Source organism: Oryx dammah, unplaced genomic scaffold, assembly GCF_014754425.2.
Source record: "Oryx dammah isolate SB20612 unplaced genomic scaffold, SCBI_Odam_1.1 HiC_scaffold_18, whole genome shotgun sequence".
NCBI lineage: Eukaryota > Metazoa > Chordata > Mammalia > Artiodactyla > Bovidae > Oryx > Oryx dammah.
Genome location: NW_024070202.1, coordinates 64,902,710 through 64,930,225, shown reverse-complemented (window position 1 = coordinate 64,930,225; position 27,516 = coordinate 64,902,710). Strand labels below are relative to the sequence as shown.

Here is a 27,516-nt window from a genome sequence, read left to right as displayed (position 1 = left end):
AAGTATTCTTTACCCAAAAATAAAGGTGCTAATTTTTGTTTTTTGAAAGAAAGGAAGGAAGGAAAGAATACAGGTAGAAAGGAAATTTAGATGTTTAGATATTTAAATTTAGATATTTTAAAAGAGCCATTCCTGGCAGTGAGGTCTTCCAGGAAATGGTGCTGTCTTGGAAAGTGGGCTAGAGGATGCATCACTGAGAAAACTCTTGGTATTAAATGCAGAATGGTGAGACTGAAACTGAATGGGCTTCCCACCACTAATTCCTGTCATTGCCTTAGGACTGAAGCCCCCTTTTCTCTTGGCAGGGAATGATGGAGATAGCAGTGTCACTGTCTAATCTTCCCAGGAACCAGTCACACTCCAGGAAGGAGGATGGGGACAGAGGCTCCATCAACCCAGCCAGCCAAAGCCACGAGTACAGTAGCAGAATGGAGCCAGGTTCTAGCCAAAGAATCATGCAGAGCACCTGAGCTTACTTCCAGACACCCTTCTCTAGTTTTTCTCTCCATCGATGGATTGGCAAACACGTACCTACTTGCGACTGGGCAACCATGGTGGACTTCCGATCACACAAAGGAGAGAAAGGCAGACCCAGCTCTGCTTCTCTATCGCCCTAGAAAAACAGGAGGTCAAAGTAAATTAAGAACAGAAGGCTGAGCCACCCAGATTTTACTTCACAACTTCAGCTTCCACCAAGGCCACTGGTCTTTCTTTTCATTATTACAATCACATTATGTAGTAAGTCCTGCACCCTGTTCCTCTGCATAAAAGACACCTGAGGCTGAAGCCCTCCAGGGTTCAATCATTCCATCCAACTGCAAAAGCGCATGCTGTTGTACAGAAAGCCTCATCAGGCAGCAATAGGTCTCCTGAGGGAAGTAAGCAAAGCAATGCATCCTGTGGCCGAGAGCCAGCACAGTAGTCAGAATTCGTGTGTGTTCTCCAGTCATCCTACCTGTAGCCTTACTTGAGCCTGCAGACCCCTCCAGTTGTGGACAGTGTCTGAGACACCAATTCTAACTGGACTGATTTGGAATCATTCTCCAAATGCTACCTAAACGCATACACAACTGGAATTAAGTGCTTCTGGGGCCTTCCCCGCAGGGCTCAGTGATGATGAAAAGTGGAACAAAAAAGCAGTAGAGTAAATAATTGCTTCTGTTTATCAAGTTAGACAATAATAAGACATGATTCTCTGGCCAATATGTTCTCAATCTCACCAAAAGGCAAGTCTGTAATAAGCAAGTGCTATGGAAAGTCTAATTAAAAATGGAGATGATTTTAAAGAACAGCTCTGAACCAGAGCTCAATACTTCAGTCACATATCCAGAGGAAAGGGAAAGTGGGTCACACTTCTGAGAGCCACAAAGTTGTGTTTATTCAATTCACAAGAAAAGAATCTGCTCAGGTTAATGGCTACTGACTTCAGCTTGAACCTGGCCTTGCTCCCACCACCTGTGTGATCATAGCAAGTGTATTTTTCCCTCTCTACATTTCAGTTTTATCACCTATAAAATGTGGGATAATAATCTCTATGTCATCAATAACAATGACAATTACATGAGAAAATGTATACAAGTAAATTCAAAGAACAAGTATTATTTCTCAATAGATATTTCCACTAAGTGAAGATCTGAGAAACATTTATTTATTGAACTTAATACATCTAACTGTTACACTCTGACTATAATAAATATCACCAGTAAACTAGTGGTAAATAAAGAGTAATAATAAACTAGTTCAACAACCCAGTCTAGTTTAAAAACTGAATGTTTTTTCTAAGGCATGTTACCAAAGAGAAAGGAGCTAACTTACACGCACATTTATGATCTATTGAAAAGAAGGAAAAGGAATGGGCATCTGAGGAAGCTGAATAGTGGGGCTCACAATGGGTGCTGGGACATCCAAGGGCCTCAGGAACAGTCCTGAAGTGGCTTAGTTTCCTCTGCACCCTTTTCCTGTATTAAAAAACCATAGGACACAATGGTCCTTCTGTTTCCAAGTATGCCTTGCTAAGGGCTGCTTTATCGCTCAAGTAGCATGATAAAAAGAACTTATTCCAAAGCTTTTTCTATTTGGGCAATATGAAGAGAAGGAAGAGTATTTATAATGTAAATGTAGTGGTGCAGATGGTTCAGTGGGCTGGCTCAGCCAACACAAATAAAACTCACTCTTATCCCCTATGAAGCAGGGATATACATTGTTTTGTTGGTGTATTTTAATGGGGGTGGCTTAAAAGAACACTAACTGCTTGACTACTAAGATATGCATTAATTTGAATTTTATTACTGAAAAGTCTAAACATCATTAAGCATCTTATCCTACGGACTTGCCCATACTCATATCACTTACATCCTTTGAATTTAAATAACTACTACTACTAATTTCTATAAACCTATTTTAAGATAGTGATCCCTGAATTCCCTCTGGGGGCAGATACATTTATAAACTGGAAAAAATACACAGAAATTAATACAGAAGAATATACTTCTACAGGTGAATCTAGCTTGACTAATACAATATTGTATGACTCCATGACTACTGGCCCTTGTGGGATTATTCATTCACTTTCCTCTTTATTAAAGAAGTCAATGTTTTCCAAAAAAAGGGCAAGAGTCTCAGTTGGCACAAAGGACACTTTTTAGAGAACTCATTTTTTTTTTTTTCCAGGACAGTGCACAAACATAAATAACTTTCATTCTTGTGGGAGGGTTAAGATAGCTGACTTAAGCAATCTACGTAAGCTATCTACAAAAGGAACACAATGAATCCTTGATTTATGAATAGAAAGGTGAATTTGGTTAGAAATACTCAAGTTCCTTTGGCCACTCGGACATCTGTGATAAGCAAGCTGAGGGAGAAAGTAGGCAGTTAACTGTTCACAACCTTCCCTTATTTCCTGTCTACATAGCTAGACTACACTTCCCGGAATCTCTGCCAGTTTGTGTTAGGTAACAAAACAAGAGGAGAGAGGGTATGTTTCCACCACAGCTCTGGCCTACAAAATCTCCTGTGCCTATGTGTTTATGTCCTTCCTTCTTTTGCTGCCCTGATGTAGATAAGCACCATGGAAGTACCATGTAGATGGTAGAGTCTGGATCTAAAGCACTGCTTATTTTAAACCATCTTCCAATCAAGAAACACTGGTTGGTACTTTACATGAGTTGGTGATACAGTTTCATTTTATGTGTGCTGTTTTACATTTTGGGGGTTTGTTTGTTACAGCAGCTATCTGTAAGCAGCAAACCGAGGAAGAGAAACAAAGGTTCTTTCTGTATGGGAACTTTACAGGGCAGATCGCATCTCTCAATGCAAGAGCTACAAAAGATCACTGGGTGATATCACGAGAGTATTTCCCAGTAGAGTGGAGAAAAGGTAATTAATTGGGGAGACAACAAAAGCATCAAGTTGAACAAAATGCAGCAATATATACTATTCTTTCCCAGGGAAGAAGTTACAAATATGAGGTAAGAGCAAATTACTGTAGTTCTGGATTTAAGATAAGTATAGTAAAGACATCTTTGCCATCCCCTCTCAGAAATTATCCTCTCAAAACAGAACAAGAAACAACAGAAACACAAACAAGGAGCAGAAGAAATCTGTAAACTCAATCAAAACTATGAGAGGAACAACTGTCAAATGCTGTGACTATCCAGGAGGAGTGATGCAAGATGCCCAGCGAAAAGGCCTATGGCTACAGATGTCAGATAAAGTTTGAAGAAGAGAGGTTTTCAAAATTCACTCAGATAGGAAAAATACCCCACATCCATCATGTGGGAAAACCAGAGAGACAGCAGACACTGATGTGAAGAGCTACTCTGAACCCTCTTTAGCTTCAAGAAATAGTAAAGAAGAGAATGCTGAGTGAGAAAATATACAAGCATGGCAAGAGTGTATGGAGAACAGACTGTACCATGAGCCGTCCTACAACTATTGCCTACTGCTGACCGGGAAGAAGTAAAGGCTAACACACACACTCTCACACACACACCCCATGTCATAGAAACCTCATAATAAACCATGCAGCTTAGAACATTGCTATTCCAGTTTCTCCCTGGCACTTATCTCCTGAAAACAGTTGGTCAAAAAATAATACATTTCACTCAAAGATGGTAAATAATAATCAAATGAAGAAGGAGAGGAAAGGCAGAGGAAGAGGTGATGGAGGTAGAGGAGCAAGGGAAGGAAGAGGAAGAGGCAGTACTATACCAATACCAGGAGGAAAACAAAAAAAACCAAACTTATGGAAAGATACTTTACATGGAAAGAAAAAATGGAAAAAGGAACAGAAAAACAAAAATAACAGGGAACATTCATCAGAAAAAAAACAGTGCCACCAAGTGATGACCAAACATACATACTCCCATGATGGGAAAAAAATTCCTGAAATTATTAAGAACCAGGGCTCAGGGAAACAGGAACTAGAAGAGCTCATGGAAGATATGGAAAAGAAAAACAGAACCATTACATAAATGAAGACTGTAGTGCAGGCAGCACAAAGGAGAGTTATTTTTGATAAAAAAAAAAAACATATTAAGAGACATAGAATTCAGGAATGAAAAAAATACTACTCATCAGAGTTACAAGACAATTTAAAGGAAAATAACAGAGAAGAAAAACAAGAGAGACAACATACAAATAACTGTTTTTCCAAAAGAAGGAAGCAAATGGAAAAGGAAATCATTAAAGATTTCATCAGTGGAACTTGAATCTATACAGAAAAGGAACACACCAGGCCCCAAGAAAAACTATTATAGAGCAATCATTATTGAAATATAGCCTAGTAATGTCACTGGGCTTCAAACGTAAAGAAAAGTTCTTAGGGTACATAAGCAAAAATATATACCACCTAGACATGAAAATAATTCTAGCATGGCCTCCAACCTCTGCATAGCAACATTCTAGGTGGAAGACATTTGAACAAAATATAAAAAAGACCTCAGTTCAGTCACTCAGTTGTGTCCGACTCTTTGCAACTCCATGGACTGCAGCACACCAGGCCTCCCTGTCCATCACCAACTCCCAGAGTTTACTCAAAGTCATGTCCATTGAGTAAGTGAAGCCGTCCAACCATCTCATCCTCTGTCATCCCATTCTCCTCCTGCCTTCAATCTTTTCCAGCATCAGGGTCTTTTCCAATGAGTCAGCTCTTCACATCAGGTGGCCAAAGTATTGGAGTTTCAGTTTCAGCATCAATCCTTCCAATGAATATTCAGGACTGATTTCCTTTAGGATGGACTGGTTGGATCTCCCTGCAGTCCAAGGGACTCTCAAGAGTCTTCTCCAAACCACAGTTCAAAACCATCAATCAAAAAAGACCTCAGGAAAAGGAAATTTGATTCAAAAAATGTTTTACCCAAGCAAACTGTGACCCGAGTATAAAAGCAGTAGAAAAACGTGCAAACACACAGAAATGTGGCTTTTAGCACTCCTAGAAGACACCACTCAAGGAACAACTTTGACCAACCAATAGATGAATGAACCAACCATGGCCAAAGTGCCAGCACTGAGTAGAGCCAAGACAAGAACAACTGGAAAAATTATGCTTTGCCAAACTTGTTTATTTTCCATCTTTCTGGGTCACATTGTTTTTGGTGTATATTTTGGAAACAGCATATGGTACATGAGGTAGAACACTCACTTAGAAAATAGAATTTAGAAATAATATAACCAACAAACAGTAACAAGGAATTAGTCACGTTCTGAAAGGAAAAGGGGAAAAGTGTTGGGAGGTACTGAATAAGCACTAGCTTTCTTATGTGTATAGATGGGGGTGCAAATATACCATTTAAACCTGATATATATAAAGGAATAGAGCTATATCTAAATGACAAAGGTACAGACTAAAAGAATTAAGCAAGTTGATACAACTAGCTGTTGGGGAAGAGGCAAGAGGAAGTAGAAGCCTGCTAATTTTTATCAATACTATCTAAATAAATAGAGGATATAAAGTTTGCATTACCAAGTTAGCCAATATTAAAACTAAAAACATAATATAAAACTTCCAAGTCATCAGAAGAAATAAATACATAATAAGCAGATGGTACAGCCAATATAGTGAACAACTTAAAAATAAGCCACAAAACAGAAATCATAATATAAAATAGGATAGTACCTAGGAGCAAAGATTCCTGTCATATCAACAGATGTTAATATGGTTAATTACAAATAATAAAAGAATCTTAGATTGGCTCATTAAAAAAACCCTCAATTATAAGCCATGTTTAAAAGACAACCAAATAAAAGTGTCTCTGAAAGGTTAGGGTAAAAAGTTAAAAGTAAAAGATTAGAGTAAAAAGACAAGAGTCTGTTCTTAAAATGAGCTGAATTTGAATTCTAGGTAAAAGCATTAGATAAGACAAAGAAGCAGGCTTTATAATGATAGAGGATTCAATAAACTATAAAGATCTAGCAATTATGAATATCTAAGAACCAAATAACACAGAATCAACATTCAGGAAGCAAAAACTATACTACATAGTAACAGAAAATAATAATAGAAACACCTGTCAGCCCACGAAACATCACATTTTTTTAAAATAACATATAAAATACCTAAACGACATAATTGATAAGGAAGAAGGATATGCCTGGTGTTTTATCTTCCACTTTGCAAGTGGAAGATAAACTGACTTTTCAAGAGTCATGACCATTCACAAAAATTGATTTTTTTAGTAGGTGAAAAGCAAATTTCACAATAAGCCCCAAACAATGAAAAATTCTGTGATCAAATTTTGATAAGTCACAAATCAGTTACAAAAGTAGAAAGCAAAGGAAACTACCACTGGGAAAATCACATAAACAAACACATCCATTTGAAGCAACTCTTAGTAAAGAAAAATCAAAACCCAGATTACAAAATATTTAATAAAGAATGATTGTGAACTCACTGCATATCAGAACCTACAAGATTCATGATTAACAAAAAGATAAACCCCTAGCCTTACATTTACTAATATTGAACAGGCAGAATGAAAATAAATGAGCTGGACATTCAACTTGGGGAGCTGGCAAAAGAAATGAATTAATGATAATCATGCAGAAGAAATAAATTAATAAAAATGAAAGCAGTAATTTATATCATAAAATAAAAAAGAAATAATCAAATATTCAAATGATCAGCTAAGTTTATACAGAAGAGAAAAGACACTGGTATATGAAATAAATAAAAAATGGGAAAATAGCCACAACACAGAGGAAATTAAAAGAATTATAGGTGATGTTTGTAAAATATAAAAATATACAGCAATACTTAGGAAATGAATCTCCAGAGTTTCTCAAGACGTATTTACCAAAAAGGCAAACTCACAGTTTCTTAAATTCAGTATTTCATTGAAGAAGACCTGAGGCAGAGGCTTGGATTTTATAAAATATGGTTATAAAACTGAAGATGTAACTTACTCTTTTAGTAATGCATAGGAAGTCTGGTCTATCAGCACTGAGGATATGCCCTTATTTTGAAATATAACCCAACATCTAAATGTAATTTTTTCAAAGACTCTACTGTCCCATTGAGATTTCCCATTTGAACTATCCAATTAAAAATCTATAGTTAAGAGCTAAGGCAACATTTCTCCTACAAGGGTTACTTACCATGGCTTATGGCATCTGGGTTAAAATATTAAGTCAATAAAAATAATTTACTGAATCATAATTGCTAAAAAAATACTTCCAGTCCAGTGAGCTAACATTCCATTCCTGATTGGCAAGAAATTCAATATGGTTATTTTCATATTGCCTCTGGTACATTTTCTTTCAATTCAAGCTTATGTTTGTGCAAATAAGGTTTCCTTTAATGGGAAAAATGTTCACATTTAAGTAATTTCTCATATTCACTCTCACAATTGAAAAAGGAATCACTTCAATACCTCAAATTTATGAGTTAACTATGATTTACCTCTGCTGCTGCTAAGTCGCTTCAGTCGTGTCCGACTGTGCGACCCCATAGACGGCAACCTACTTAGCTTTCCTGTCCCTGGGATTCCCCAGTCAAGAACACTGGAGTGGGTTGCTATTTCCTTCTCCAATGTATGAAAGTGAAAAGTGAAAGTGAAGTCGCTCAGTCGTGTTCGACTCCTAGCGACCCCATGGACTGCAGCCTGCCAGACTCCTCCGCCCATGGGATTGCAGTGGGGTGCCATTGTCTTCTCCATCATTTACCTCTAGCTTCAGATTAAAATCACTGGTTTATAGTGGGTGTATTACAAAAGCAATGATCAAAAAAAGCATATGATAATGGAAGTGGAGATTAATATTAGACAAGTAATTTCTGGAAAAATGGCTCAAAATTAACCTTCAATTAAGAATGAATTTGGAGTCATTCTTGTACATACAACATGGCCACACCTGTACAGTGTTAGTTCCTCTCACCCCTTGGGTTCCCCTTGAGAACCACTCTGCAAGGCCAAGCGTTGACCATGTAAGGAGACAGCCATATGCTGAATAAGGAACCTGCCGGCATACTCACAGAACAGCTTAGCGGGGGCACACACGTGCACATGTGTTGGACAGAATGTTGGACAGAATGAAGAAAACACTTAATGTGGGGAGGACTCTAAGGAAAAAGGCTGGTCCAACCTTCCTTTAAATCCCCCGAAACAAGTCACAGAGACCATTGGGAACCAGAGCAGTGATTTCACTAGTCCCAGGCCACAGATCAGCTGGAATAAGAATTCCAATAGAGGGGCTTCTGAACTTTGCTTAACGTACAGTTAACTCTAGTCCCACCTCAATACCAGATGTTGTGTGCAGCTTCAGAAGGAAAAAAAAACGAACACAGAAATGCCTTCTATAATTTCTCCATTCAAATGAGAATCCTGAGAATAACCCTAAGAATAATTTGCTTCCAAAAATCTGAGTAACTGGTGAAAGGGTATATCTCTTGTCAGTTTAGGGGACAAAGTTAAGACTGGTTAATATGTAATGTTTTATAACGTCAGAGGTCTCTGAATCTGTACTGTAACCTCTCCCAGTAAATTAACAAGAACTAATGAATTTACCATAGGAACTTGAATTAACTGTAGTTCCGGTCCCACAATCTACATGCCATCTTGCCTTGAACCTCAGGACCTCACTTCTCAAAGCAGATATTTTAATGGCAGCTCTTCTTGAGAAGAGCTTAGTGCACATGCCTGGCTTTGAGAAGACAGCAGTCTTGGTGCTATGTATTTATTTACTGTTTTACTTCTCTAATTCTATGCAGCTTAAAAAAAAGATTAAAGCAGTGTATCCTCATTAAAGACTCTGATTTTTCTTATAGAAAACACTACCCTGTGTCTTAGGATATAATAAGTTTAAATATAATTGGAACAGTAGCTTCAAATAATTTTCTTAACTCAAATTGCTCCAACTAGCTTTGGAATTGGACAACATGGGTTTGTCTGCTAGAAAGGAACAGCCCAGTCAATTATAACAGAGAAGCAGGTCACAGTGACTGCCATTTGGTTACCCCATTAGAAAAAAAAGTAAAACCGTATCTCAGATGATATTTTGACAAAAGATTGCCACAAGGAAATGCTTCCCCTCCCCCCCAAACAGAAATGCGTAGGATAGAAATACCGTAACATTCTGACAATCAGAACGTAGGTGAGAGTCAAACATCACATGACCAGAAGGCCAAAAAATAAAAGCTGTAAACCATCCCTTCAAAAAGAAGATAATTGTAACCACAACAGTCCTGATCACAATGTTGCTGAAATATAAAAGTCAGGCTATATCCACAGACGACACCAGTAGGGGGAACAAAGCAACAAGGTACCTGTCTGAAGAACTCCTCCAGGAGCGACATGGTCCAGCGATGGTGGAGCTCCCACGCTTTCGCTGGATGGCTGATGTCTGCCGTGTGCAACATCAAGGATAATGCTTTTGGCTTTTCAATTCTGTAAACCCAAAGGACGCAAACACATAATGACCAGACTCACAAAATCTCAGTAAGAGTTTTTTAAACACCACTATTTTTTAAAAATCCCTTCCATTTTCCCATCTCAAAGCCCACTGCTGTTGAACTGGGGGGAAGTCATCATTTCATCCTCCAACTGGGACATTTATCAGCATGGTCTCCATGTTTATTGAACTGGAAACCTCAAAAACTGACTCAAAACCATTTCTGGAATATCTGCCATCATGAAAAAGACAACAAGAATCCAAGAGTCACTCACTGACCTTTATTTGTTGCCTCTGCATTGAAGGGATCTTTTAAATTCTCATTAGGGCAAATTGTTACTGCCCCTATTATTTATTTTAACCCTGATGAGAAATATCTATGATAGGTAATATTCTCATGTGCTCTCCTCCAAGCATCACTACTTTATGAGACCATTTAATAAAGTTATATTAAAAGAGATAAACTTTAAAGGTACAGTGACATGGACAAGTAGGAGGTCAAACACTTATAAAAACACATGAGGTTACAGGCTCACTCACGCTTCTGGCTGTTGAAGAGCAGTCTTCATTGCTTTGATTTGCTGAAAATGACAGGACATATCTGTGGCCATCACCATCTCAATTACCAAGGTCCGAAATTCCCTTTCAGAGATACATCACAGAGGAAAAAAGGTGGAAGTAAAAAATAGAAAGTAAAAATTAGTTTATTCTTTTCCAGTTCTAATCAAAATCAGTTAATCAGTTGTGATATTTCAAATCTAACGAGTCTTTTAGGTAGACTTTTATGAGAAATAATGATTAAAGATGAAGGAAATCACTTATTAGGAACATATGTGGAATGCACATCATTGGAAAATTAATTCACAGGAAAAATTTCAACGAAATAAAGTATAGGAAAGCATTCCTTTTTGCACTGAGCTCAAGATTTGAGAAAAAATTTATTTGAAATTAATCCTAGGAGAGTGACTGATAATCCATGGTGCACATGGGATATAGGGATCCTGTTTTTTTAAATAGACATTTTTAGAGCAGTTTTAGGTTCACAGAAAAATTGAGAAGATAGTACAGAGAGCTCTCATATACCCCTTCTCCCCTACAGTTTCCTTCATTACTAACCTCTTACATTAATGCTGTACATGTGTTATAATTGATGACCAGTATCTACACTTTGCATTCACTCTAGCCCATGGTTCGCCTGAGGGACAATTCTCATGTTGCTCAGTTCTGTGGGGTTAGACAAAGCATCCATTCACGTTCCTACCATTAATAGTATAAGAATCGTTTCCACACCCTAAAATCCCATATGCTTTGCCTATGCTTACATGCTTGGCCTTGAACCCCAGTCAAACACTGATCTTTTTACTGTCTCTAAGAACTCTATTGAAGTAGAATTTGCATAGAATAAACTACTTCCATATAGGCTGCACAATTCAATACATTTCAATGTGTTGTAAATAATTTCTCCTACTCCTCTTAGCTTTTTTTTAAACCAGTATCTTTCAAAGAGAAAATGTTTTACATTTTAAAATAATTATTTAAGGTTTCATGCTTTGGGGGGAGAGATTTCTGAGAAATCTCTCACTACTGAAAGGACTTTTCCTCTGGAAGTCCTATCATTTCAATCTTTTATTATGTTCAGGTCTATGATCAATTTCAAGATAATTTTTGAGTATAATGTCAGGTAAAGGTAAAAGGTTTTTTTTATATTGATAACCATTTGCTCTAACACCATTTGTTGAAAATCTTTTCCTTCCCCCATTGAATGCCTCTAGCCAGAAACATACTGAGAGGTTTTGTATAAATCTAGTTTTAATCATCCAGTATTGCCTTGGCTGAGACTGCCTTCAGAGACAAAAACATCACAGTCACCTCTTCCTATCAGAGTCTCCAAATTTTAACACATCTTCAAAATTTGTCCAATTTTGTTTACTCTCTCGAGCCCTCAAGTCATTGCAGGTTGTGTCTGTGTCTCTGCATTTTGTTCATTGTTGTTGATGTTCAGTCACTAAGTCATGTCCAACTCTTTCTGACCCCATGTATTGTAGCATGCCAGGCTCCCCTGTCCTTCACTGTCTTACAGTTTGCTCAGATTCATGCCCATTGAATTGGTGATGCTATCTAACCATCTCATCCTTTGACATCCCCTTCTTCTTTTGCCTTCAATCTTTCCCAGCATCAGGGTCTTTTCCTATGAGTTGGCTCTTCAATCAGGGGGCTAAAGTATTGGAGCTTCAGCATCAGTCCTTCCAATGAGTATTCAGAGTTGACTACTTTTAGGATTGACTGATCTGATCTCCTTGCTGTACAAGGGACCCTCAAAAGTCTTCTCCAGCATCACAATTCAAAATCATCAATTCTTCTGCACTCAGCTTTCTTTATGGTCCAGCTCTCACATCTGTTCATGACTATTGGGAAGACCATAGCTTTGACTATACAGACCTTTATCAGCAAAGTGATATCTCTGCTTTTTAATACACTCTCTAGGTTTGTCATGGAGAAGGCAATGGCACCCCACTCCAGTACTCTTGCCTGGGAAATCCCATGGATGGAGGAGCCTGGTAGGCTACAGTCCATGGGGTCGCTAAGAGTTGGACACGACTGAGCGACTTCACTTTCACTTTTCACTTTCATGCATTGGAGAAGGAAATGGTAACCCACCCCACTGTTCTTGCCTGGAGAATCCCAGGGACGGGGGAGCCTGGTGGGCTGCCGTCTATGGGGTCGCACAGAGTTGGACACGACTGAAGCGACTTAGCAGCAGCAGCAGCAGGTTTGTCATAGTTTTCCTTCCAAGAAGCAAACATCTTTTAATTTCATGGCTGCAGTCACTGTCTGCAGTGATTTTGGAGCCCAAGAAGATAAAATCTGTCACTGCTCACACTTTTCCCCCTTCTATTTGCGATGAAGTGATAGGCCCAGATGCCATGATCTTCATTTTATGGATGCCGAGTTTTAAGCCAGCTTTTTCAGTCTCCTCTTTTACCTTCATCAAGAGGTTCTTTAGTTTCTCTTTGCTTTCTACCATTAGAGTGGCATCATTTGCTTATTTGAAGCTGTTGATATTTCTCTCAGTAATCTTGATTCCAGCTTGTGATTCATCCAGCCCTGCATTTCACACGATGTACTCTCTGCATATAAATTAAATAAGCAGGGTGACAATATACAGCCTTGTCATACTCCTTTCCCAATTTGGAACCAGTCAGTTGTTCCATGTCCAGTTCTAACTGTTGCTTTTTGATCCACATACAGGTTTCTCAGGAGACAGGTAAGGTGATATGGCATTACCATCTCTTGAATTTTCCACAGTTTGCTGTGATCCAGACAGTCAAAGTCTTTAGCATACTCAATGAAACAGAAGTAGATGTTCTTCTGGAATTCCCTTGTTTTCACTATGATTCAACAAAGTTGGCAATTTGATCTTGTTTCTGTCTATAGTTAATAGTTGTTATTTGCAGAATTGCTTTATAAGCAGCTGAATTAACATTCCCAGTGTGGAATTTCATGTTTTTCCACTTTGAAATGCAGTAAATACATGGTAATATATTCACTTATAAAGTCCTTAAAAAGTCTACTGCACTTTTGTATCCAAATAGAATCTACCAGATATTAAATTGCTTTCCTAGAAAAATGTAAAATACTAAATATATGTCATTTTTGGGTTAATGGGCTTTACTGAGAGCCCTAAAAATGAAGTTAATATTTTATTTATGGGATAATACCATTGTCTTGAAGCAATGTATCTCAATATTAATAAAGTATGATAAAATAATATTTTAAAACATGTCCTTAAATGAACACTAAATCTATGTAACTTAAGAAGTTAGAGACTACAATCTTTTCTTAACTTACAGAATCCTCAAAAACAGGAGTAGCAAAAAAGTATGGCACTATGGGTTATAAAGATGTTTCCACTGAACCAGAAATTCCTATATCTGAGATGCTCCATGACCTAATTCAATGATATTTCACTCTTTTTGCGATAATAAACTTTGTGCTGACTTAAAAAAGAACAAAAATATATAAAGCTAGCACATAAACAGATTTCATTAAACTATATTTTTCAAGTGACTAGTTTAAATTTTTATATACTAAATTTACTTATGTCTTGCCACACCATTCAGTTTTACAATTTATTTTGATCAGAGGTAGGATTCAAAGTATTCTAAACTAGTACTTCAGGAGTTGCTTGTATATTTTTGAGATTAGTTGTTTGTCAGTTGCTTCATTTGCTATTATTTTCTCCCATTCGGAAGGCTGTCTTTTCACTTTGCTTATATTTTCCTTTGTTGTGCAGAAGCTTTTAATTTTAATTAGGTCCCGTTTGTTTATTTTTGCTTTTATTTCCAGAATTCTGGGAGGTGGATCATAGAGGATCCTGCTGTGGTTTATGTCGGAGAGTGTTTTGCCTATGTTCTCCTCTAGGAGTTTTATAGTTTCTGGTCTTACATTTAGATCTTTAATCCATTTTGAGTTTATCTTTGTGTGTGGTGTTAGAAAGTGATCTAGTTTCATTCTTTTACAAGTGGTTGACCAGTTTTCCCAGCACCACTTGTTAAAGAGATTGTCTTTACTCCATTGTATATTCTTGCCTCTTTGTCAAAGATAAGGTGTCCATATGTGTCTGCAACTCCTGCAGATCAATTCCAGAAAAATAAACGACCCAATCAAAAAATGGGCCAAAGAACTAAATAGACATTTCTCCAAAGAAGACATACGGATGGCTAACAAACACATGAAAAGATGCTCAACATCACTCATTATTAGAGAAATGCAAATCAAAACCACAATGAAGTACCACTTCACACCAGTCAGAATGTCTGCGATCCAAAAATCTGCAAGCAATAAATGCTGGAAAGGGTGTGGAGAGAAGGGAATCCTCCTACACTGTTGGTGGGAATGCAAACTAGTTCAGCCACTATGGAAAACAGTGTGGAGATTCCTTAAAAAATTGCAAATAGAACGCCTTATGACCCAGCAATCCCACTGCTGGGCATACACACTGAGGAAACCAGAATTGAAAGAGACACTTGTACCCCAATGTTCATCACAGCACTGTTTATAATAGCCAGGACATGGAAACAACCTAGATGTCCATCAGCAGATGAATGGATAAGAAAGCTGTGGTACATATACACAATGGAGTATTACTCAGCCATTAAAAAGAATACATTTGAATCAGTTCTGATGAGATGGATGAAACTGGAGCCGATTATACAGAGTGAAGTAAGCCAGAAAGAAAAACACCAATACAGTATACTAACACATATATATGGAATTTAGAAAGATGGCAATGATGACCTTGTATGCAGGACAGCAAAAAAGACACAGATGTGTATAGCAGACTTTTGGACTCAGAGGGAGAGGGAGAGGGTGAGATGATTTGGGAGAATGGCATTGAAACATGTATAATATCATGTAAGAATCGAATCGCCAGTCTATGTCCGATGCAGGACACGGCATGCTTGGGGCTGGTACACGGGGATGACCCAGAGAGATGTTGTGGGGAGGGGGGGTGGGAGGGGGGTTCATGTTTGGGAACGCATGTACACCCGTGGTGGATTCATGTCAATGTATGGCAAAACCAATACAGAATTGTAAAGTAAAATAAAAAATAAATAAATAAATAAAATAAATAAACAATAAATAAATAAACTAGTACTTCATGAATACCAACCAATAAGAATGCAGTTCAGTTCAGTTCAGTTGCTCAATCATGTCCAACTCTTTGTGACCCCATGGACTACAGCACACCAGGCCTCCCTGTCCATCACCAAGTCCCAGAGTTTACCCAAACTCATCTCCATTGAGTCAGTGATGCCATCCAACCATCTCATCCTCTGTCATCCCCTTCTCCTCCCGCCATCAAACTTTCAGCATCAGGGTCTTTTCAAATGAGTTAGCTCTTTGCATCAGGTGGCCAAAGTATTGGGGTTTCAGCTTCAACATCAGTCCTTCCAATGAACACCCAGGACTGATTTTCTTTAGGATGGACTGGTTGGATCTACCTGCCATCCAAGGGACTCTCAAGAGTCTTCTCCAACACCACAGTTCAAAAGCATCAATTCTTCAATGCTCAGCTTTCTTCACAGTACAACTCTTACATCCATACATGACCACTGGAAAAACCATAGCCTTGACTAGATAGACCTTTGTTGGCAAAGTAATGTCTCTGCTTTTGAATATGCTATCTAGGTTGGTCATAACTTTTCTTCCAAGGAGTAAGTGTCTTTTAATTTCATGGCTGCAGTCACCATCTGCAGTGATTTTGGAGCCCCCAAAAATAAAGTCTGACACTGTTTCCATTGTTTCCCCATCTATTTCCTATGAAGTGATAGGATCAGATGCCATGATCTTAGTTTTCTGAATGTTGAGCTTTAAGTCAACTTTTTCACTCTCCTCTTTCACTTTCATCAAGAGGCTCTTTAGTTCTTCACTTTCTGCCATAAGGGTGGTGTCATCTGCATATCTGAGGTTATCAATATTTCTCCTGGCAGTCTTGATTCCAGCTTGTGCTTCCTCCAGTCCAGCATTTCTCATGATGTACTCTGCATATAAGTTAAATAAGCAGGGTGACAATATACAGCTTTGACGTACCCCTTTTCCTATTCGGAACCAGTCTGTTGTTCCATGTCCAGTTCTAACTGTTACTTCCTGACCACATACAGATTTCTCAAGAGGCAGGTCAGGTGGTCTGGTATTCTCATCTCTTTCAGAATTTTCCACAGTTTGTTTTGATCCACACAGTCAAAGGCTTTGACATAGTCAATAAAGCAGAAATAGATGTTTTTCTGGAACTCTCTTGCTTTTTTGATGATCCAGCAGATGTTGGCAATTTGATCTCTGGTTCCTCTGCCTTTTCTAAAACCAACTTGAACACCTGGAAGTTCATGGTTCACGTATTGTTGAAGCCTGGCTTGGAGAATTTTGAGTATTACTTTACCGAGCTAATGATAAATAATTAGGATATTTGCATTGATGGATATTAGTGTATTCCAGTGTGAACTGATATGTTCCGGTATGTTGCAATGATTCTGGGTTTAGATATTGCCAAAACCAGCCTCCCTAACATAGCAGTACATTGAACAATGAATGAGGTTCATGATCATAGCAAAGTGGAAGCACAAATAACATAACTAAATTCTGACAAACATATAGTTAAGTAGAAATAGAAAATCCTTAACAAAACTATAGATAATAGAAGTGGCATATCTGTACTTTGAAAATAGGTTACGAGGCAATTATGCCCATCCAGCCATAACTCCCATATGCCCGCAAATCCCACAGGCCAGCAGTATCAGCACATTACCTGAAAGCAATTTGACAAAGTTCAACAAGAACCTTAAAACATCAAACATTCTGTGATCCATTAATTCTACATATAAAAATACATTAAAGAGATATTCATTGTAAGATTCTTCATAATAACCCAAACACACAAATGCACCCATACTCACATATTCAAAGCTATGGCACTTCCACAGATGGACTATTATGCAGCCATTTAGTATAATATTTTAATCTCCATGGGATAGTGGCCATGAGAATATACCACGCAGACTTCCAACTACAGGACTTTAATTGGCCATGGGCCTCAGCTACCACATTCTGAAAACTATTGCCGTTTTTGCCCAAGGTCATGTTTCCCCAGGCTGCATCAGGTGACTGAAGGTATCTCTTCCTGGGAGACATGGAACTCCTCTGATGGCTGACTGTGGCTCAAGAACTTCCTGACAGCCTTGCTGAACTTTCTTTAGGATTCATGGAGTTCTAGAATGCACCTACCTGACTTTGCCTCCCTGTTTCCCTCCCTTGGGATAAGAAAAGTAAGGAAGAAAGGAAGGGAGGGTGGGAAGAAAGAAAGAAAGAAAGAAAGAAAAAAGAGGTAGTCATGTAAGCTCTGGAGCACTTCATTAGACTGTCCTGAGACCAGGAACATACACTATCTAAACAAGCACAAATCCTTCAAAACCAGGACACATCTGAATATGTGTAAAGCTGTTCTCTGCCATATTCAAATCTTTCATTATACTTTTACAAACATTTAAATTGGATAGAGGGCTCCTTTTTCTGAAAGATTTGCACTGATTCACTGAAATGCTCTGCATTTTTAGATGCTTCTTAAATCTACCATTTTCCAATAAAATCCAAGACAAATGCTCCTTTAGGTTTTAATGAACTAGAGCTTCATGGAAACTAATAGCCAACTCTTCCTGAAAATTTGTTGTTCAGAATGGCTTATTTCTCTGAATCCTTGTACAAAGGCAAAGAGATATTCAATAAACAACAAATCATTTAATTGAAATACAAGTATTATTTGCACCACAGTAGATTCAGAAGTTTTTAAGCATTTCAATGACTTTTCCTACAAGTTTTGAAACATCTTGACCCTACATTAACAGCTACAATGATCCACAGGCTTGCTATATGTATCACAAAGTGAATTAAGCATTTTTTATGGATTTTAGCATTTATTATTACCCTAACAAAATTATAAGGTGAATGTTATTATAAATTTTCTAGAAATTAAACTTTTTAAAGGTGTAATAGGGTTGAGTAGCTTCCTAAATGACATACAGCTAATAAATGACTGTGTTCACATTCAAACTCAGCTCTACCCAAGTTCAAAGACACACACAGTGCCATTTAGGTGACAGAATTAAGTACCCATGATTATTTTAAAGTGTCGATTTCCTTAGCAAATTTTGAAAGATTTTTTTAAGAAGTCCAATCAAAGATAAAATGACAAAAATATGTTAAATGATAAAATTCATTTAAGATGAAAACAATACTGGTTTCTTAAGGGGTGTGAAGTCGCTCAGTCGTGTCTGACTCTTTGCAACCCCATGGACTGTAGCCTACCAGGCTCCTCCCTCCATGGGATTCTTCAGGCAAGAGTACTGGAGTGGGTTGCCATTTCCTTCTCCAGGGGATCTTCCTGACCCAGGGATCGAACCCAGGTCTCCCACATTCCAGGCAGATGCTTTTAACCTCTGAGCCACTAGGGAAGCCCAGGTTTCTTAAGGTAACCAATAGCAAATATGTCCAAAGTGCCTACAATATATTTGAATATTTGTGTCAAGAAAAGAAAAGAGAAATAAACAGCAAGAAAAACTTCAGAGTATTATTTTCTTCAAAACAAGCACACTTGATCTCTCCTCCCTATTCCTTACCTGGCTTCCAAAACTCTCCTGTGGCTCATCCTTACCTCCAGTCATCCTTTGAGAGGTTGATCAAAATATTCATTTCCTCATCCTCCTGCAGAAGGCGATAGGCTGCACTTAAATGGTGGTTTTCTAAAACAGACCTATCATTGTACAGAATTGCTGGGTCAGACCTGAACAGAAAGCCAAAAAAATAATTTAGGATGTTGAACAGCTGAGATTTTTCAGGTAACTCTCCTAAAGGTAGAAATATACCATCTCTTTATCCTATTTTAGCAATTAACTTTGCCCCCATGTCAGTTATATCAATCAAAAAGCTAACACCAACACTACAATTTATCAATTGATGTTTATAGGGTATTGAAATGTCAATATATGGATATTGTTTCACATGTGATATCCAAATTGAGGACTCTCTAAAAATTATTCTATAATAAGATCTCAATTACCTATAGTGGTGATTTTTACCTGTATAGGTGATTTTTTTTTTTAATGCAGGTCACGTCAAACTTCCTTTTATTTTCTGAAATGATTATTTTTATTTTATTCAATGAGAGCATGTGTTTGTTTGTTTTAGTTGTAATTCTCTGAACACATACCACCTGGCAGGTACAGTTTGCAAGTTCTTTTGTTAGTAGCTTGATCTTAAAATTTTGCCATATGAAAGTCATACATGGGAAGTTGAGAATAAAAAATATAAGGGTTATATGACAATTGTTAGTCGCTTCCTCAAACAGCTGAATGACACCAACATAAGGAGGTATACTATTTTAATACATTTAATTTAATGAAACTTTAGATTATTAGAGCTTGTTCATTTCTCATGAAGGAAGCTGAGCCCCAGATACATAAACTGAGAGTCTGCAGACCTCCACAGTGGCTTTCAGGGTTTGAATAAAGGCAATGTATTCTGACAGTTCAGCCATTTCCCCTCAAGATAACTTCCAACTACCATCTGCATTCCAAACTTTGGAATGTATATAGAATACCTTGAAAGTGTTAGGATCAACAGTCTGCCCATTGAAGAGCAAAGAACCTGGTCATATATTTAGTTTCCTAAACAAGGATCTCAGAGGCAGAGATGCTATGGATAAAATTCAGTTAAAGAAGATGAAAGTTTAAATTTCATTCCAAACCAAGCACAACTGAACCCTCTGGAATTTTCCCATTCCAGCGGAGATAACACAAAACAAGCAAATCCCGAGGAGGTGGAAGATCTAATCTTATATCCATTGAGTTAAGTAAGGCACCAACTGACGTGTATTTTGTGACATTAAGCTATTTTCTAATTACTGTAATTAAGCCATTTTCCTTTGAGTTGTGACTAGTTTTGACACTGCTCTCCAGCCAAGATCCAGGTACAAATGTTCCACCCACCTCTCTTCCTTCAGCAGGTGCTATTCACCGCCATCTCTGTCAAGGCTCCACTGGCAGATACCTATTAAACAGAGATTCTCTGTGGAATCCCTGTATTCAAAGATCTTGCAACAAAGCTACAGAAAGCTGCTCCACAGCAGCCAAGACCCTCTATGAGGAGGCAGAAAGCAGAAAATGAAGCATGTGGCTGAAGACCTTTTGTCCGCTTCCATTCTATTGAAATGCCCTTCGGAACAGAGATCAGATGATATTGTCTTCTTTTGTGTACCCCATAATTAAGTGCTGGCTTCATCAAACACATGTAGAATGACTTAACAAATACAAATATATCTGGAGTGTGCACCTGCCTTTTTCAAGTGAAATCAGCAAGTATTTTAGTCTTAAACTCAACCCTCTCCACAATATTCTTTCTCTGTGTCTCACTGCCTTTTTCCAGTTCTATTTTCTTTTGATTTCTATGTCAAGATCCAATTAATCCTACTGTCAAGAGTCTCTCCAGTTCTACATCATTGTCTTAAGAGAGGTTAAGTTTTTAGACCAGGAGAAGGCAGATAAGGTTTTACCCTAAATGGAAATGACAATTGACTGTACTGCTTGCCTGGAATTCTGTGCTGAGAGGAATACTAAGGACAAATCTGCAGTTTGATAAGAAAAAAATTACCAAAATCGATTTATGATGTCTGTTACAGTGAAGAGGTTCTGAGAGAGGCACCTGGACCTATGCCCCACAGAGGTTAGTGTCTACCTGTGAAGCTCCTGACAGAGGGTGCAAAGTGGCCTACATGAGACCACCTAGCTCCCAAAGCCTTGTGTCGGGGAGTGACATACCTGCTGAACAGGGCAGAGATGAAATCAGGGAGGATGAGAAAAGCATCAGCAGAATCCCTGAGGTGAGAGCATAAGATGGCTCTGCTATTGCTAATGTCAAGAGAATTACTTCAATCCTTGCCCCTCCTCCCTGATTTAGCCTACATGATATCTGCACCTTTATGTAAATTGTTTCACCTATTAGAAATGGATACAGTATGCATGGTTAGCTGGCATCACCAACTCAATGGACATGAACTTGAGCAAACTCTGGGAGATAGTGGAGGACAAGGGAAGCCTGATGTGCTGCAGTCCATGGGGTCACAAAGAGCTGGACATGACTTAGGGACTGAACGAGAACAAAGAATATGCATAGTCCATACATACAAAAATAGCTAGCATTAGACTAGAGAATAGATCTTCCCTGGTGGCTCATGCAGGAGACGCAGGAGACGTGGGTTCGATCCTTGGGTTGGGAAGATCCCCTGAAGAAGGGAATGGCAACCCACTCCAGTATTCTTGCCTGGAGAATTCCATGGACAGAGGAGCCTGGTGAGCTACAGTTCATGGAGTCGCAAAGATTTGGACATGGTTGAAGTGACTAAGAGAAGTATATCCATATTTAATGTGAATAACATAGGAGAATCAGGAGCAAATGGTTTCTTTAATTCTTAGGTTTTGATTGAAGCTGATCCAGCTGATCTCTTGTTATATTAGTTCATTTTTTTTTTTTCTTCAGAAACTCAAAATAGAGCCACCATGAAAAAGAAAGGTGGCTGCCCCTCTCTGACTTCCACACTCTATCCCTGAGCCCTCTTGCCTCTTTTCCAAACATTTCAACATCCTCACCGGGTCTGAATGTGGAAATTGTTGGTGGTTCCGGTGTGCTCGTAGTCATGGATGGCAGCTGAGAAGATTATAGCAAAGATCTCCAGCTCCGTCAGCCAGTTCTGAAAAGGAGATTACAGAGCAATCACATAATCTGCCTGCTTCTGAAAGTCTTCAGCTTGCTGACAACACACCCACATTGCAGCCTATCCACCCTGCAGCTGGCAAGCTATTGCCAAACACTCGTTTCTGACAGACAGAAATGTGTTTTTTTTTTCCTTCTGTAAGGAGACTGGGGAATGTGTGATTTGAAAACAGCCTGCCTAGCACGGTTGAGAGAGCTAACTAGTAGGTTTGTTTTTTTTTTTTTTCAAAGAAGCAAAAAATAATGAATGTGAGACTCTAACAGTTCTCATTCCATCCTTTACCAAATTTCAAATAAAGTTCCTGAGTAGACACAGAAAAAAATTTTTAAGTTTCAACACAATACCAAAGCTAAGAGTAACAGATAACCTAGTGTTTATCCACTAGAAGATGGATAGTAGGTACAGTGCAAAGACAACATTTGGTTTTCTGCCAAATAACGTTTTGTCTCTGGGTTGCAGTCCACCGATCTATGTTTGAAGAAACCTGTCCCCATCCATGTTACAAAATTGGCTGTAGTTCAGTGGTATTCAAAGTGTGTTCCCTGTAACAGTAGAGTTAGCATCACCTATAAGGTTGTTAGAAATGCAAACCCTCACCCTAGTCCCACTGGGATCAGAAACTCTGGGTTGCAGCCCACCAATCTGCGTTATACTAAGCATACAGATAATTATGATGCATGCTGAAGTTTGAGAACCACTGCTCTGTTTGAAGCTCCCTCAAATGACTCCTATTTCACAGACTAGATTCACTGGTGCCTCCCCTCCCTTCTGTACACCACACTCCCTGATGGCTGTAGGATGGAATATTTGTACCGTCAGCTCACCTTTTGATATCGCTGCTTACTTTTGTACTAGTTGAGTTAATGATTATAAGCTTCAGTGTGATTTATTTCAAATACAATTTTGACAAGTTGTACTTATTATTACATAATAAAATATGACCTAAACCAATAAAATATGAACACAAAAGGTTATGTCCATAGAAGTTCAATGCTTTACACAGTCACTAAAAGAACTGGTGTCTTAATAGGTGTGATCACTGGGAAACAGTAGAAAAAAATTATAAAAATTTGGGGAGATTCTCCACTCAGTTTTCTTCGTGAAATTTTTAAGTTTCCATTCCTTTGAAGAAATAAAACTAGAAGTCTTAGACAGAGACAGGGTTAAGGTATTGTAAATATGAGTACCTAAATTGGAAGAATTCAGAAAGCAGCTGGGGACTTTCCTGGTGGTCCGTGGTTAAGACTCCACACTTCCATTGCAGGGGACATTGTTTGATCCCTGGTTGGGGAACGAGGGCCCCTATGCCCCACAGTGAGGTCAAAAATTTTTTAAATATGTAAATAATGTAAATGAAATTTAGTTTAAAAACGAAGGCAGCCTGGGTTCTCTATTAGATATCAGTGAATAAAACATATTTATTTGATTTGTTAACAAAAATAATTTAAAAGCAAACAAGTTAATTTCTAATAATTCTCACTCTAACTTTTTTCAATTAATTACTAATTTTGGTCTTCACCTAACTACTGAAATTATTGTCTTCTTTGAAGATAATAACTACACTGAACTACCAATTTTGGTGATGGGGATGGGGACAGATTTCTTCAAACATCAGCAAGCACAAGGGAAAAACAAACAAACTACATATAACCTATGAAGAAAAGACTTCATAGTTAGGGAAAGAATGAGTACAGGAAAAAACTCAGGAAAAAAACTATATTTAAAAAAATGACTTGTAGCATAATCCAGCATGAAATGTCAGGAAACATTTTGGCATTCTTGATTATACATCTCAAGAAACCAAACTAACGTACCATGAACAAATAGACGCAAGGAGAAAAAAGAATAAGATGAAAAATCAACAAAATTAAATGAAAAAAAGACTGGCAAATAAAATCTTGACAGTTGCAAGAAAACAGTAAAACCATCCTGAAAGCAGCAAAGGACATCCTCCTCAGGGTTAACACTTATGGGAGCTTCCCTTTGTGTTCGCCTGTTTACACAAAGAAACTCATGCAATACACACAACTCTATATAGGTAGGTACTCTTTTCATCCTCACTTCATAGATGAGAAAACTGAGGCTAGGAGAGGTTCAGTAACTTACCCAAGGTCCCACGGCTAGTCCTGAAACAAGCCACACACTCCAGAGTTCTTACTTTATAATCTTTAAGTCACTATTTCTTTGGGTCACTGTTTATATGTTTACTCAGTTTTTTCATAAAATTGCATAGTTTTGATTTTATATTACAAATATTCTTGATATTTTTCATTCACATATATTTTTCTTATTTTGGTAATGTCTTTCTTTTCTTCCCTAACACCCTGTCCCCACTCATTTATCCCAACTTCCTCTATCTATTTCCCCCCCACCGACATATCTCTTTATCCAAGCTCATGTAAAGTTCATAATTTAACATTTTAAGATAAGGTTATGAATGGGAGACAGTGTACCATCTAAAAATCTGAACCAAGGAGTCTCAGTTTAGCCAGCAGAAGGTGTCTAAATAACTACAAAATCACAGTTCTCACAAATATCAGTGTAACTCCCCTCCTTATCCAAATATACTGACAAAATTATATCTTAAGTATAACTTACTTATAATAAATCAAAACCAACGAACTATTAAATGAACATACAACAAACAATTAATAACATAATGAAGCCTGGACTGAGCAAGGATGGAATCAGGCATTTTCAGAATGAACAACTGAACAAGTACCAGTGGCAAAAGCTGATTCATTGTAAGTAAGGAAATGATTCCCTTTAGTGGAGCAGGAAAATGAAAGTGAAAGTGACGGTCACTTAGTCGTGTTTGACTCTGCGACCCCATGGACTGTAGTCCATGGAATTTTCCAGGCCAGAATACTGGAGTGGATAACTTTTCCCTTTTCCAGGGGATCTTCCTGATCCAAAGATCGAATCGGGGTCTCGTGCATTGCAGGCGGATTCTTTACCAGCTGAGCCACAAGGGAAGCCCAAGAATACTGGAGTGGGTAGCCTATCCCTTCTCTAGCAGATCTTTCTGACCCAGGAATCGAACCGGGGTCTCCTGCATTGCAGGCAGCTTCTCTACCAACTGAGCTATGAGGGAAGCCCAGTGGAGCACGAGTGAGGGTTGATTAGGGCCCTGTGATGACAGGCATTAAAAGCCAGGATAAAGAATACAAATCAGGTTTATTAGGCAGTGAAGTTTACATGCAAAAGATAGTATGTTCAGCATGCTATTGAGAGAGAGATAGAAAAGCAGAGAGCACAAAGAAAAGAAATAAGACCTCTACTTTTGGACTGAAAAGTCCTTATAGGATGAATAGATGGTATGGAACTAGAATCCTTACAGCTGATCAGCTCACTGAATGCAGGTGGCCACGAAGAGGTTGCAGTCCAAAGGAGGGTGCATTAAAGATGATCCTGGAGGGATGGGGTTGGGAGGGAAGTGGGAGGGGGATCCTATGCAAATTCATATTTATGTATGGCAAAAACCATCACAATATTGTAGAGCAATTATTTGCCAATTAAAATAAACAAATAAATTTAAATTAAAAAATATTAAAGATCCTGACATTCCTAGCCTGAGTGGTTAAAAAAATGGTGGGTGGCATTAGAGGGTAGCGTTATTGGAAACAGAGAGTGGGAAAAGCTATTTTGTGGGAAATATTCATATTTCAATACAGTTTCATATTTCAATATAGCTCAGGTTTCCTTGCTTCTTCCAAATTCAATACTATCAATCCCCAAGGTTTATGACCAACCATAAGAAGTCAGAAATTTAATTCCTGCAAGAATTTTATTCCAGATTTATCAAACTGTGACAAGGTGTGAGTAAAAGACCTTTCCAGAATTTCCCTGTCTAGAAAATATGAGTGTCCCAACTAATTCAATGACAAGGATGCCTTGCCAGCTGGAAAAGGTGGACTTTGAATTATGCTGTGTATGACTCAGGAGAGCAAGCCACGCTCATGCTCATGTATGTGGGCTGGGAGTGGGGAACAAGTAGCAGGCAGTGAAAACCTGAAGGAAAAGACATGGATAATTTGCCATTTCCAGAGGAGACATTATTAGCAAGTTGTAACTTCAACAGGTAAATGACAGAGTTTCTTTATGAGTCTGTTTCCATCTCCTATTGGTTTTCTATTGTTCTCTTCACTGATTACCACCCATGTAAGGCATACACTCCTACGGGTTCTGTAGGTCAGAAGCCATCATCGTGCAGCTGGATTTTCTGGTGAAGATCTCACAGGGCTGAAACCAAGGTGTTGGCAGGCTGTGTTCCCTTCTGGAAGCTCTGTGGAAAACACATCTCCAGGTGCCTTCAGGGCATTGGCAGAATTAATTTCCTTTCCATGCTTTCCACTTGGCACCTCTATCTTCAAGTCCGCAACAGCTGATGGAGTTCTGCTCACCTTCCTTCTGCCACAATTCTTTTTTTAAAGATTTTTTTTTTTTGATGTGGACTATTTTTAAAGTCTTTATTGAATCTGCTACAATACTGCTTCTGTTTCCTTTTGGGTTTTTTTTTTGGCCATGAGGCATCTGAAATCTTAGCTCCCTGACCAGGGATCAAACCCACACCTCCTGAACTGGAAAGGGAAGTCTTAATCAATGGTCCATCAGGGAAGTCCCCTGACACACTTCTTGAGTTTTAAGGACTCATGTGATTACACTGGGCCCAACTGGAGAATCCAGGATCAACTCCCTATTTTAAGGTCCTCTGATTAGCACCCTTCTGTATCTGCAGAACCCCTTTTGCTATTTAATATAATGTATTAAAAAATGTGACATCAGAGGGCAGAGGTCATGGGGCCCAAAATTATACTGACCATAAACCCTAATAAAATTACTTAGCACTCTTTAACCAGGATGCTGTTTACATGTCCTTACTGTGTCCCTTATAAATATGATAATGCCATGTATAATCAAAAATACAAGATACACATTTCTCTTTTCTTAAAAAAAACAAGCAAAAGAAAAATTAATGGCACCTTGCCTAATAAAAGCAATGAATGGGACAAAGGATAGGCCTGGAGTTTGAAATCTTGTGATCTAACTCAAAATCAGACTGGAGCTCGGAGTCTGATTCATATCTATTCAATCAACAACTCTTCAGTCTAATTCTGTTCAAGGATTTTCTCTTAGATGTGAGCAAAATCATGATGAAAAGATTCAAGCCTCACTAGGCATCTAGGCTAGGCAATAATGAGTAATATAAACAGATTACAATGAGTAACATGGTGGATGCTGAAGCCCAGACATCACTTTATCAATGGGATATTTTCATTCCCTATGTGTCTTACAGTTTATAAAACTGAAATGAC

The 27,516-nt window shown here is 38.2% G+C and overlaps 1 protein-coding gene across 5 annotated transcripts in view; it reads right to left on the bottom strand.

Moving 5' to 3' along the window:
- PDE1C (phosphodiesterase 1C) overlaps positions 1-27,516 on the bottom strand; it is a 531,701-nt gene that overhangs the window by 88,923 nt on the left and 415,262 nt on the right. For all 5 annotated transcript variants that reach the window (XM_040259681.1, XM_040259682.1, XM_040259677.1 and 2 more), the window contains 5 exons: positions 22,077-22,177; positions 19,088-19,216; positions 10,423-10,524; positions 9,758-9,878; positions 532-613 (listed from right to left, as the gene is read on the bottom strand). In XM_040259681.1, the coding sequence (XP_040115615.1) occupies positions 532-613; positions 9,758-9,878; positions 10,423-10,524; positions 19,088-19,216; positions 22,077-22,177 (535 nt within the window). The remainder of the gene's footprint in view (positions 1-531; positions 614-9,757; positions 9,879-10,422; positions 10,525-19,087; positions 19,217-22,076; positions 22,178-27,516) is intronic.